Source organism: Cupressus sempervirens, chromosome 5, assembly GCF_028749045.1.
Source record: "Cupressus sempervirens isolate cs-2001-9-10 chromosome 5, ASM2874904v1, whole genome shotgun sequence".
Taxonomy (NCBI): Eukaryota; Viridiplantae; Streptophyta; class Pinopsida; order Cupressales; family Cupressaceae; genus Cupressus; species Cupressus sempervirens.
Genome location: NC_143122.1, coordinates 90,266,102 through 90,281,005, shown reverse-complemented (window position 1 = coordinate 90,281,005; position 14,904 = coordinate 90,266,102). Strand labels below are relative to the sequence as shown.

The following is a 14,904-nucleotide window of genomic DNA, read 5'->3' as shown; positions in this document are numbered from 1 at the left end:
AAAAATAACTTTCAATCCACGTGAGCAGAATAAAGGGAATTTAGAAGATTTAATGAAGAATCAGCCTGCGGTTTATTATACAGCCTGCGCTACCTTGGACACCCCAGCTCCCAAGTAATAGCGCACTTACTTTGTCTTTGAAGATGTATCTGCAGGCTGTGAGAGGGTGAAGTTCCCACCTGTACCACTCACGTAGAACTCTGGAATCCAGCCGTAAGTTATGTCTCCCAATGCAAAATGTGGGTGTTGTTGTGTCCTACAACATTCCTATGCAAAAGTCGCAGAAATTATTTGATTTGAATCTCATTTTACTTAACCTATGATAAGTTTCAATTTGTGGATACTTGCAGCACTAAAATAATAACTTTCAATCCGCGGCATCCAGATTGGTAGAAATTGCAAATACAGTCATAATCATTTAACGTAATGCCTCAATGGAAAGGTGGAAAGCATAGATGAAGCATGTAAATTGTTTGATGGAATGATTGGCAAACTTATGATCATTATAAAGAAGTCAAATGATGTTTTGGTGAGAATATGAAAAGAATGGCAAAGCATGTGAAATGCTTGACAAAATGAAATGCTTTTTTTTGACACGTAACTTGAAGACCTTCATTGAGTTTATTTCCAAAAATTAAGATACCCAAATGCAGATTATCATCCTTATTTTCTTTCGCAATTGGCAACCTACATATTAATCGAGGCATCATAAATGTTATCCAGATCTGAAAATAAAGAGTGCAGTGCAGGGGGAAGACATTGGGAGTACTTGACAAAAGGATTGATAATCAAACAATGAAGTATAAGTATTAGAGATCGGATTATGCTCCCATTTTGAAAAGTACACTTTTCGATGTCAGTGATACCATTTTAGGAAGTGTTTGTCTTCATCATTTTTGGTCATCCCTTGAGAGTGAAGACAGGACTCCATTAGCTGGAAAATTTTTGGAAAGCGGTTTGGCTCGAGCAGGAGGGCACCCAATTTCAGTACAGTGTCCTGATCTACTATTGGAATGCCTGAAAGCCTACCATCCAAATACTAGAGAAGTTATTTCATCAACTAATAAAGTGATTGTCCATCTGGATCCTGTTTGTATTGCCATTTCCTTCCGATTGCCTACCAGAGTACAATATGCCAATATCAATCTAAGAACCACCAAGGAGTACTTTATCTCAAATCAAACTCAGTGTTTGAACATTGTTGCCAGGTCATGGCTCTTGCAACCAAGGAAAGGGAAATCTAAACTGGCCAAATCCATTCACAGGTCATTGCTAAAAGAAGACATAGCAAACATGGTAACTCTATTAAGTAGGATAGTTGGACTTCGAGATTCACACAAGTTCGAAGGTTGGATGTTCTTGTTTATCAACATGGTCTGTGAAGGAAAACAACATATTGATTGGGCTGAAATTATGAGTGACTCACTGCATAGACAGCTCATGGGACTTCAAGAAAATGACTACTTCTACATGACTTCATACCTTTTGTATGCTATTGCAAGTACCAAAAGTTGGCCAGGACTTAACCGATAGGGTATTTATGATGATGCGACTCTCATTTACAATCATCTTCCTCAGATTCAATATGACAATAGCCTGCACCATTTTAGAAGAGTGAATGATGCATTCACAATGCTGACTGTAAGGGAAATTCAAGGGAATATTGGACTCAGAATTTCACCAGAAGCGGCGATGAAAGTACAAAAATATGGAAGTGTTTTCATACAGTTCCCAAAGTTTACTTATATCAGGTTAGCTGCCTATGATGGGTGTCCACTGATGCTACCTAGATTTGTTGATGATAAATTGGTCTTGATTGAAATGTGTAGGCAGATTAGTCAAATCAATAAACTTTGCAGGAACAGGAGGATAGATGAAATACCTTTTCTTATCAGCATCGGATATTATAGTTGTGATACTGCATCAGATGCCAAGAACATAGAAAGATCTATTGCCACAATAAATTTGCATCCTTATACGATGCGTTTCCCTTATGATAGCAAGGGCTATGCAGTAAATGAGTTAAAGTTAAATCCCAATCTTGGTCACTTCCAAGCTCTAGAGGACTTTTGGGAGGATTGTGAAAATGATTTTGAAGTTAGGAAGAGAGATTGGATGTGACTAACAGTAAGGCAAGTAATAGACTTCAAGGTGGATATTGATGTGATAGGTGTAGATGATGATGAAGGTTCCTTGGTTGATCCATTCTACTATGAGAAAATTGAATTACTAGATCTCCCTCCTATTGATTGGTCGATTTCGCAGTTAAAAAGCTTAAAAGAAAGAACTGCCTGTTCTTAAAAGGACAAGAGACTGGGTCAGTAAAGTCAAAGCAGAAAGAGTAGTTGCTGAATTCCAAAGAAGGGAGAGAAGAAGTGATTAAGGAGAATCATCCTGAATGGTATTAAAGGAAACTTTTGGTGAGAAAATGCAGCAATTAGATGCAAGTGTTCCAGATCAAGATGAAGATCTAAATCATCCAGCTAAGTTTACAGTCAAAAAGAGGAGGACAAAGATGAAAAGTAAATCTACTAGATCAAATCAGGAAGGAAATGAGCCTAATATGAAGGATCAAAGAACTCCCCAAGCTATTGAACCACACATTCCCGTTACATCTTCTCATTATGTAGCACTCCCTCATTCGAGTCTCTCTCCTCTTGAGATATCATTAATAGACATCACACAGCTGGATAATCAATTATCTAATTCAGAAGATTTAATGATGATTGCTGAAAATATAATAGGTGATGTGCAAGTTTCAAATACTATGCATTCATGGTTCCATAACAATCTTCAAAAGAAGAAGAAAGTTGTTCAAATGATCCCGCCTCCATTTGATGTGAGCTCTAGTTTCCTTCAGAAACCTTCTAAGGTGAAAAAGACCAAAGTGATGTCTAGGTTAGTTGTTGATAAAACTTCAGGCAACCTATGTGTAGAAATAGCCAAGCCCATAATTGAAAAGGGTGTTGATGAAGCATCCAAATCAGACTTCATTCTAGATAAGGTGGATCTTGGTCCATCCACTGTAGAAAGAGATTTTCAAAATTTTGAAGTGATTGCTGCCCAGATGTTACAAAGGGCGAAGAAAGAGAAGAGAACCAAGGAGCAACTCAAGGAACAAGTTTAGATGCTGATATCATATATCAATTCAATCAGTGATTCTTATAATGCCAAAATAGTTTCTCCTTGATTCCTTCAGTGTCTAGATTCATTCAGAAATAGAAAATGGTGTATCAGATGCTAAAACTATGATGAAGCTCAACCTAGTTGCAGTCACGCTGGGAGATTGTAACATTTCAGCCTATCGGCAAGAGTCAAAAGAAATTTAGGATAGATACTTCACAGCCAAGCTTAGGACGGAGAATGTATTCATCCCGAATCATGAATCAATGATGATCATCCTCAATGCTTATAGGGCTTTCCAGGATAAGTCAATTGTTTTCAGATAGATAGAGTTAGTAGCTAGAAGATCAGTGATTGGATATGTATACATTCTTAGGAATTCTAGCTAAAAGTTTTGCTTTTGAAAGTCTTCCTTGTATAGGTTAATTTTCTCGAGGTTAATTAACCTTCCCAAAATCACATATTTTGGAGGTGGTTATTAATCACGAAGAGGTAGTTATTAACCTCTATGTTTATATAAGGATTCCTTTGGCTTTGTAAGGGGACTTTTTGGTTTTAAATAAGGGAACACTATGCTGAAATTTTGATCAAGAGATAACTTTTGGAAAGTATGTACAGTTTTTATCTTTGAAATTGAAAAAATCTCTATTATCTTCTTGGTACAAGGAAATGAAATGAGATGTGCTTTTGATCTCTTGTTCTGAAATCAAAATTGTTGCAGTTGTATTAGACATTCTTACAGTATTGTGCGAGTGTTTATAAATGATGAATGTGTGTGGTAATACTGGTCACTTTCAAGTGTAGTTCTTGATCATCTTTGTTATCATTCTTGTTTACCCAAGAAAGTTGTGAGGTCGCGTGGTGCATTTGTCTTGAACGGCTTTCTCTCAATCTTTGAAGTTTTAGTTTATTTATTCGAAAAACCCTTTAAAAATCATATCATACGAGGGAGCTGCCCCTTTAAACGCAGAGGAAGGCTGCATACCAAGGGCCTATCCAACTGTTGTGAACGGTTTGCCACATAGATTCCATTGGGAAAATTCTATAGTGACAAATCTGTTTACCAACAAGGATATAAAAATATCATAAATGAGAGCACAATCCCAAATAAAGTTCTTCAAGAAACCACCCAAATTCCTTGCCTTTGCATTGAGTGCTAGGTTCTACAAGAAATCGATATTCAAGTGGAATACCATTAGAGTTGCCTCATATAGAGATTTTGAAGCATACAGATCCAAGACAATTTTTTGAAGACTCTTGCTTGAGCACATACAACCTACATCAAAAACAATGCTGATGCTCATAAATGGCAGTACTTACATTGACAAATGTATCAACAACTACAACTCATTGCCATCAAATTTTTATTTCAAGTAATTTAATTCTTAAGATTCTAATTTTTGAATTCTTGTTGATGAATATTGAATTAATACTTTTAATTTTTTTATTCAAAACTCTTAACTCTTTGATTTCAAAATTCAAAATCTTGGTAGGTTGCAAGTTCATTATCATCCAAGAGGAATTGGATCACATACTCCATCCATTCAATAAAGTGCAATAGACCCAATTCTAAGAAAGCAGATAGCTTGTTCTTTGTACATTCAAACTTGAGGCTCACAACACACAAAGAAAATGCTTACAAAAAGGGGAGGCAAAGCATGGAGTTGGAAGATTCGATTGCGTACGTACTTTGATGCATTTGCACTTGATGATGATGATCATGAAGTAATCTAGCAACACCAGAACGATGATGATTTCTTTGATGGTTTTTAATGATATTTGATCATCGATGGCTGATTAGTAACAGTAATATTATTGTTTTTGAATTTTGAATCAAAATATTGATATGGGTGTATTTTGACATTTTGTTATGTCATTTAGACTAAAACATTAATATGTAGTTATGCATTGAACTATGTTGCTTTGATAATAACATAATGATATATGAACAGACACACACATATATAATTTTAATTGTTTTTATATGAATAAACTCAAAATTAGCAACTTAACTTAAAATTGCTAGTATTATTATCTATATATGGCAAAATGATAAACACATTTGAATCACAAAAATGATTTTCCAATAGAGAAAGCTCAAAAGATAAAAGATACAAATCTATCATCTCCCAAGGGAGAAAACCCACAAAGAGATACTGAAATATACAAACCATACAGATCAAACCAAATGGTAGACATTATCACAAAAATACATTCCCGAAAAGTCTAATAAATTAGCAATTTGTATGACAATATTAACACTCGCAGCAACTGATTCCTATAAAGCTGGTTCTTAATTAAGCTCTGATATGGTTGGAATTCCACAAAAGCTGGATCTTAATTAAGTTAGGATGAGAAATTTGTCCTTGCATGCCACACCCAATTATAGCTTATGGCAAATATCTTATTATGGTGCGATCATTTGGATCCCGTTCAAGCAGCTCCCTTTCAATGAGTTCTTCCATAACCATCTTGATTTCTGTCGCATCCGGCTGCAGGAAATTTCAAAATAAGACATTATACCGAACTAAAAGGAACACATTGAAATGTGACACATATCTTACCTGAAAAAAATTGATCAATTCTTTGACACACTCCGTCTGCAGCTCCTGAAAATATAAAATCCTTTTATCCTTCGTGATGCGAGCTATTGCAGCCTGTAGTTGATCTCTTTTTTCTTTACTCACGCTTTCCACCACTTTCTTGTTCTCCTCATGGAGGGGGAGTAGAACCTGCGATTAAAGATGAGTATGGTATTACCGATTGATTGTTTGGGTAAGAAAGGAAGGCCGAAATAGAATGTCCATTACCATTATTCTTTTATCGTTGTCTGTGAATCCTGAGTTGAACACAAAATAGTCAGAACGTGATATGAACTGGCTGTTTGGCTCCTTGATGAGAATTTGGTACTTTGAACATGAAAGTGAATGCAACACTCTACATGCTTCATCATCATCCACATTCAATTGAGTTTTAATGTCAACATAACTGAGTCTCTCAGTGTCGTTGAACAACATTAACACAGAGGTCTGCAGATGATTCCATAACAATCAAATTAAGATTGCTTCGAATCAGACTTTTGAAAAATGCATATCAATTTATAATAAATAACTTTTTTGTAAGTCAATTGAAATGGATTATAGCATCTATTGAAATTCAAATTCTTGAAATCTCAATCAAAAGAATATCAATTTATAAGATTAGACTCTCAAAGAAACTCTTTAACAATTGCACACAAAGTAGAAACATGTTTTTTGGAAGTGCATTTTTAGCTTAGATAATTATTAGAATCTATATTAATTTAATAAATAGTTAAGAGATTCACAAGTTCAAATGATTGGGGCCATGTACGATCTTTGAGGTAAGGGATGGGGTTGATGGATATTAAGGACTGTAATTGGAAGATTACTTATTAAGTCCTTTATTTTAAATTAGAGAAACATCACTGTGGGATCATACTTTTATAGCATTTTAAAAAAAATACAAGTGATTAAAATCTTTTATATTGTATAACATTAACATGATTCAATAATAGTCAATTAAAATAGTACATAAAGCTCATCTCAGTTTCAAATAAATATTTGAGTCTTCTTGATTTCTAAACAATTATACATTTTAATGAGTTTAATGAGAATGACTATATGTTCTTTGTGTTGGCAAATGATCAATGTTCTTCTTAGGATTTGTGACAATGGTCAGCTCTCCCTCAGTAATTCGTGAAAGGGACTAGCTGATAGGATACAAGGATAGAGCTAGAAGTGTTGCAATTACTTTGATCTAATAGATACTTCTCAAATTATAAACAATTAGACATTCTAATGAACTCAAGGGATAGTAAATATATGTTATTTAACTAGATCATCATTCAATATTCAAACATAAAAGTATAATAGAAATGATGAGGCTGACATTTTGTAAATCTCTAAATTTTACTCAATGACTAAAACTGAATCTCACATTCATTGAACAATATTAACAAAGAGTCCTCTAGATGATTCAACAATAGCCAATTAAAACTGAATGTAAAGTTCATCTTAATTTCAAATAATTATTTGGGTCTATCTTGATTTTCTAACACTCTGATTAGCCCAATTGATCACTGTATATTCTTTATTTATGTGATTCAATAAAACGATATAAGGAATGATGTCAATTCTGTTAAGGTGATTGTACATTGATTGCACTATCTATCAAGATTAGTTAAAAGGAACAGATATTACTCAACTATTATTTGAAAAGATAACAACATGAGATCATATCACATATAAAAATAACTAATTAATACTGTAAAATCATCCATAAACTTAGTTTTACTCGCAAATAATTAACTTCTGTAAAGGACGGTTGATGTTCCAAAGGCTAATTACCTGAGAAGGCGATAGTACCAGCTCTATTGTCTTGGCAGCAAACCTTCCTTCCACGATGCAGTTCCCAATAGAAAGCATCCATCGTAGTTTTTGATTCATAGCTTCATTACGATAGAATTGTTTGAATACATCTACAGATTTATTCTGCATCAAAATTATAAAGAATAAACAACTAGGACTAAATGTTTCTTTTTCTAATGCTAAAATTAAAATTTACAGTCACAAATAACTTTTACCAGCTCTTTAGGAAGATTGACATCAACAGATCTTATGGGTGGCCAACATTGACTGTTAAGGACAGTAACACTCAAATCTAATCCAACGTCGTCTTTGTTAACACTTTTCTCAAATTTATCTTGTATTGCCTTCGCTAGAATGAAGTCCTTCACCTGGAGTGGACACCAACGTCTTCGAGTGAAACAGATGAGTAATTCAATAGAGTAGTTTTTTATCTGGTTGTGTATTTTTTTATTAAATGTTTTCCATCATATTGTATGATTTATATTTTTTTCATCTCTTGTACTCCTTATATGTTGATGTTCAATCACAGAATATGATCTAAAATTATATACACAATCAAAGTAAGAAATTAGTGTCCTACCATTTTCTCCATCTTAATTGTATATCTCGCCCCATATAGCTTCTTTAATTTCATCAACATGCTCTCCTCATTACCAACATCAGTACCTTTGTCAGACAACAATCTACGAGCAAGTTTTATGCTGGTAAATTCAAAATATCAGATTTCTGTGGGATAATGCATTGAAGTGATAATAACACTGTTTCTAGTATCATTAGTCACATCTCTATCCTCTTAGACGATGGTTTGGGTTCTTCTCCGAATAATTTCAATTAGTTGATGTACGAGGTATCTGATTTGAATCTATTTTTCATTTTTCAACATAGTAATGTATTCAAACATAACTTTTTACTGATTACAAAAACATCTAATTTCAAGGACTCTAGGAAATGGGAATATTACCTGTAGTATTCGTTAAAACTAATTTTATCTAAAATGTATGAAAGAATCTTGATCCCCTGTATTTCATAAAATAAAAATGTAAAACGTACATTCATTTCGAGAATGATTAAGTAATTTGTGTAATTCCTAAGAAATTTAAAAAAGCGCAGGTAGCAATATATTATTTTTGATTGAATAAACAGGAGAGGGACCCTAATATTAGATAATATAGTTTAAGAATAACAGTAAAATTACAGCTTGTTTAATTGTCTAATAAAGATCATTTGTAATGTGATTCATTGATACTAACATACATCTTAGCAAACTAAAAAACATTTATGTTCATGAATGTAAAACACAGACAATCACATTTTAGAAAGAAAACATACATCCTAGCTCAGGCCATTAAAAATATTTATATTCGTGAATGTAAACACAGACAATCACAATGAACCCACCTTTCCAAGTTCATCTTCAATCTCATCAGCATTTAATATCTTGGTAGTACCCTTAATTAGCACAAGATCAAAAAATGAAGAGAGTATGTCCGTAATCGTGATATTCTCATAATTTTTGTTACAGAATGCATCAAATGCCGACTTCAGAGCCTGTAAACAAAATTATATAAATAAAAGACTTATTTTTTGACAATCAGCAGTATTGATTAAAAAAAGAACTTAAAAAACTCATCATATAATGAATAAAATTTCACTAATTTTATATTCAAAGCCTGTGATAAAAACTGCATATCTAATCTCATATATTATCGATGTGGTTTTATTAATTTTACCATTGTATACCAAAAATACAGACACTTGAGTCAATGAAATCTCTTCGTATAAATAAATAACCAATGCAATATGGTGAAGTCCATCACACCTGAATAGAATATACCAAATACCTTATCAAAAAGCCTGTTGCCCTGAAAACACTCGAGAACATATTGCTCGTACTTGGCATGCAATTCAATAAGCTTCTGTATGAATTCCTGTGAATCAGAATTGCAACCCTCAAATATTGAGTAGAAAATCACAATGCTAACCTTAAATATCCTGTAGAAATACATAATTGAAATATATGCTGCAAATGCTTTCCACCGTCTATTACTGTAATATGGTGAACTAAATAACACATTTTGCATTAATATTCAATAACAACATTTACAATCGAAATTCAAGCCTAAACTTTCACTTTAATTAGATGGGTCCTATTAAAAGAACAAGCCTAATATCTTTAAATAGTCTAAGACTTTAAAACATGATTTTAAAATTCAATAAGATATGGTCTGACTTAAGCTTTGATTTGTTTATATGACTCATTTAAATAAAATAATAGATAACTCTTGTACAATTGATTTCAGATTTGTTGTTTAAATCTGAAATAATTAGAATGTATATTTTTTATTAGATAAAAAGAAATATTGACAGGACCTTATCCTTTCTACAAAGAGAAAGATGAAACATTAAGTTCAACAAAATAACCACCAGCTAAAATAGAACAATAATAGTACAACAAATAACTTTAAAACAAAAGTAATAGTCTCATAAAGCAAAAAAGAACATATGATTAAACACAATGAAATGATCCTTTCTTCAAATTGTATTTTCTTGAGGGAAGGGACATACAATCACTAGCACATTTTTCATTACATTTTAGAGTCCAAAAAGGAAATTCCTTATTATGGTGAGTAGATCCTCATGAAAATGGGGAGTCTCATTCTTAATGTTGTGCCTTTTGATAAAATGTAGATTTTGACCTTTTTGAAAGTTACCAATTTCTCATATGCATTTGTCTCCTTTTTTAAAATAAAGCATCATTTCTTTTTTGGACAAGAATTATATACATGACTCTCCTAGTTACAAACCTAACAAAAAGCTGGGGAGTCCTCATGCTCAAGTGAGGCACCCATTTCCCAAATTTAGATATTAGAATGATTTGGGGAGGGAGAGTCAATTTTTTCTTCACAAGGACACAAAAACTTGCAAATAATAAGCACTTTCCAACTTCTTAATTTTCTCCATAGTATTCGACTTGCCAAAGGAATTGACAATCAATTTGAAAATATTTTTATTGGAAAACTCCAATGGTAAACTAGACAATTAAATGTAGCTAGGATAAGTTATTTTTTAAATTTTGTGTATTTTTTAAATTTTGTGTACTAAGAACACTTGAGAGCCAAAGAAATCAAGGGTCTTTAAATAGAATCTTAGGACAATCCTCTTGACAAGAAAATCAATATGACTTTCACAAGACATCCCAATAAGAGAAACCCTACCCAAACAATCAATATAGAAGAATGAATTTATGAATACCAAAGTCAAACACTTTCCATACCCATACAACCATTGCCACTAATGGAAAATTAATTCCAACCTCCAAAAATATATTTATTGAAAGTCCTTAAAATGAAAAAGAAAGGGTTGATAGACAAACCAGGGGAATCTTGAAAAAAAGAATAGGAGGTAGGGAGTGTTGGAATCACTACTGCCAATGTTGGACAGAGGCACCAACGTAGAGGGGATGGAGGCAGCGACCTCCCAACAATCCCCTCCTCAGCATGATCAGATGGATTTGAACCCATAATCCTACACTTTGATACCACTTGTTGGAATCACTACTGTGGTTACACCAAAAACTCAAGCTGTCAATGCATGTTATAATGACCAGAAACAAAGATCCACGTGAAAGCACGTCACAAATCCATCGGTCAATGCTGGACAGAGGCACCAACCTAGAGGGAATGGAGGCACTGACCTTCCAATAGGGAGATCACAAAGGAAAAACAGAAAACAGCAAAGGAAAAAAACACCCAAGCAACAATACAAACTTTAACTTGTTTCAACAATTTTTTTTTTCTGATGACCACTAATAGAGAAGTGCTTTTTTATTTTTTATTTTTTTATTCAACCAAGTATAATTTCAAATGAATCACTAAAATAAATGAAAGTTTAAAACATATTGTTCTAAATCTGACAATATTAAAAAGTACATTGCAAAAACTATCTTCCATTAATATAATGCTAATATAATAAATTCAAAATGGAGGAAAAAACTTTACCGAATCCTGAGTTGCACTGAAATACCTTGGCCCATGCTGAGAACATGCAAGGCATGAAAGTTCAACAAGAGACAGAGACAGATATTAGTGTACCAACTTGCTCATGGGCACTATATCTTTAACAAAATTAAAACTATATATTTCAACTGTTATCAACTCAATTTTAAATCATAGTTAGGAACATTACAAAATTAGCCGCTGCCTGTTCAAATATTTCTGTTCCTTCAGCAGTGACAAACTGCAAAATTCAAAGAAGCCAGCTAAAAAATCTCTGCATTGTGCAGCATATCTAAATATAATAATAATAATAGACGGTTTAAAAAGTATTCTAATTTTGTTATTAAAATTCAATTTTCCAAGCATATCTAAAGATAATAATAATAGATAGGCAGTTTAAAAGGAGTTCTAATTTTGCTATTAAAATTCAATTGTACAGTTGACTTGACTTGAAATGATATTGTTGCATTCTGATAACAATATCACAAAAAATATTTCTTTCTTAACTTAAGAAACAAAAACCTGTTCAAAAGTGTTTGCAATTGGAGTCAAGGCCTGAGATATATTTTTAAACAGTCTGTACATCCTTGAAATATCTTGTGTCTGCAACAGAGACCAAATTATGGGCACTAATCAATATAATCATAAAGGAGAAAAAAATGCATATCCTGTGCTAAGTCAAATTTTTCTTTACCTTTTCAGCCTTAAACAAGTCCAAGGGACCAGAACCCTTTCCCAAAATTTGCTCCTTATAGTTATAAAGTAATTCTTTTTCTAGTTTCTGAACAAAAAAGAGGACAAAGATTACGATTAATTCAAAAAAATTACGAACCTTAAATTGTAAATCCTAAATATTTTGTTCAAAAGAACTGTTCAACTAATACTCACAGATAACAATTTCTCCTCGCTGCTGGCATGCAAATAATTAGAAACTCTATCCTTTTCAAGTTGAAAACATTCTTCAACCTGTGGTACAAGAGAAGAGAATATATCAGAAATATTTTGATCATGATTAAAAATATATTTCTCAATCAAAATGATACATCAATATAAAAAATAAAAATGGCTTTGTATAGATCCCACTATTTTTCTAGACCTTTTTAGATCTCCTCCCAAATACAACTTCTGAAATCCTCTATAAAAGAGACAATGTGTGATGTAGTTAAGCTGATCTTGTATAAAAGATGTGTATAACACACAAATGACAAATAAAAAAAAACATTGTGTTTGATTGTAGTATATGAAATATAGAGTTATGTTCTAGATGTGTAATTCATCTACTGTAATTTAAATTTTACTTCTGTAGTCGATTAGTAAATAGAAAAAAGACATTTTCAAAATTTGAAATCTATCAGTATTAAGAATGATCCAAAATAATGATACAAAAGAATTTCTTACAATTTAGTAAATAAATAATATAAATTGTGACTATCTGTTTTCTTTTAAATTTACAATTACCTGCAAAACAGATAATCTGAATACTAAAGTTTACAATTACCTTTAACAAATAATCTGGAAAAGAATATTCTGCAACCCATAATTTAGCTTTCTGAGCATAGTAAGTTTCATATTCTTCTAACAATGATTTTTCAAAGTCTTCCACATGGTGATTCAAGTCACCCATTCCAGTCTTCACAAATATGTCGACAACAGTTTTCACTAAAGATTGCTCAATTGCCTCCCCCTCACGTTCCCTTTCAATCTGAGACACTCAAATAGTAAGGCTATCTCAAATAATCCATAAATCTCAGAGACTGAATATTACATATTTTAGATTATTTAACTTTTTATGTAAGAATAAAATATCTTGAAATGAAAAATTATAATAGTTATAAGGATATAAGAAAATTAAAAATTAAATTGAATATCTCACATTTATTTTATGGTGATTTATAATCAAGAGCGTTTATTTTCTTAAAACTACACCCTAACACTTCAAATAAAAAACATACCAGATCAATCAGTGCATTCCTTGCAATAACCTTTATCTCACCATAGGCCTACAATAACATTTCATAGACGGTTAACTGCATTTCTCATAAGACAGTTTTACTTTTAACTAGTTTCCTTAGTTCTTAAGGCAGTTTTAACTAGTTTCCTTAGTTCTTGATAATGATGATAATGATAATAAGTTTTTTTCAATAAGTGATTTACCAAATGAGCAAATGTCTTAAGTCCAACTTCTCCTATCGAAGGAAGGCCACGCTTTGAAGTGTAGAAACGATCCACGTAAAAAAACAATTTAGACATCCATTCTATCATCACATTGTGATTTTCCCAACATCTCTCAACTTCTCTCACCAGCAGCTTACCTTGCTTTCCCTCTAAACCAATTAAAACCTAATGAAAATCTCTTCAAACGTCAATAGCATTTAAGAATCTTGATGGAAAGTCACCTTATGAAATAAAATAAAAAACTCTTAAAAGTTTTTATAAGACCAGCCTAACAAATAAATTTCCATTAAGAATACATTCTCATGTTTCTTTGTAAGAAAAAGATAATCACCTTTGTATTTATGTATTCCTCGAGTACTCCCTTGTATCGACTGTAAAGTTCTTCAAAATTTTTAGAATGCTTCTTTGTACACAAATTGTAGACAGTTCTTTGAATATTGTGAAGGATTACATTATAAAGATGAAACAATTAAACCATAAAGAAAAAGACACTGAACAAATATTTAAAAGGATACGTATAAATTTCCATAAGTGTATCACCAATTTTAATATGTTCATAACCGTCAAGTCCTTCCAATATGTTAGAAACATTTCTCAAACCATTTTCTATAATATTCCATCCTTCCTCTAACTCCATGGATATCTGATAATTGTCTGTTTGAGTTTAGGCTGCAAAGATGTTCTCTCTGTGTCTGCATCACATTAACAAAAGTGTGAAAAGTTTGAAAAGAAGTGTTGAAAGAAATTTACCGTCAAATATAAAAAGAAGAAAAAATAATGCAAATAACAATCATTCTACAAAACCATTATAAGAGGTGAAACTAGTAACTGCAAATGCCCTGATAAACATGTATGAAATGTGTAAGAACAGACAATTGTTTGTCAGAATGCCTCAACTAACGTGAAAATCACAGAATTAAAATGGATAAGTTCAGAAAACTTTATGTAACTTCCAAGAAAATGAAACGTCAGCTGTATGCTAAATTTTGCAACCATCGCCAATATCCTTCTCAGATCATACTGAAATGGAGGCCTTGAAACAGAAGTTTGGACAAATATGAAGAGGGTATTTGTGACCGTTCTAAGTGGGTAGTTATGACCGTTTTATGTGAATTTGAAATCCCGGCCCCAACAAAAAGAAAAGAATCACGAATGAATCTAAAAGACATCAAAAGAATTGGATAGTGAATCGATGGAGTTGAGAATAAAGTGAACAGTAGCAG

The 14,904-nt window shown here is 32.4% G+C and overlaps 1 protein-coding gene and 1 long non-coding RNA gene across 2 annotated transcripts in view; one reads left to right on the top strand and one right to left on the bottom strand.

Moving 5' to 3' along the window:
* The window catches only part of LOC149554692 (uncharacterized), a 52,297-nt gene extending 47,260 nt beyond the window's left edge, over positions 1 to 5,037 (top strand). Inside the window, exon 2 of the long non-coding RNA XR_016364411.1 lies at positions 4,617 to 5,037. This is a non-coding gene — a long non-coding RNA (uncharacterized LOC149554692). The remainder of the gene's footprint in view (positions 1 to 4,616) is intronic.
* A 278-nt stretch (positions 5,038 to 5,315) lies between these two features.
* LOC149554691 (cullin-1-like) lies at positions 5,316 to 7,589 on the bottom strand. The gene is made up of 4 exons (XM_089828959.1): positions 7,491 to 7,589; positions 5,934 to 6,152; positions 5,688 to 5,855; positions 5,316 to 5,615 (listed from the first exon to the last, which is right to left on the bottom strand). The coding sequence occupies exons 1-4, from the start codon at positions 7,587 to 7,589 to the stop codon at positions 5,514 to 5,516; spliced, it is 588 nt and encodes a 195-aa protein (XP_089685085.1). The 3' UTR covers positions 5,316 to 5,513.
* Positions 7,590 to 14,904: the final 7,315 nt, after the last annotated feature.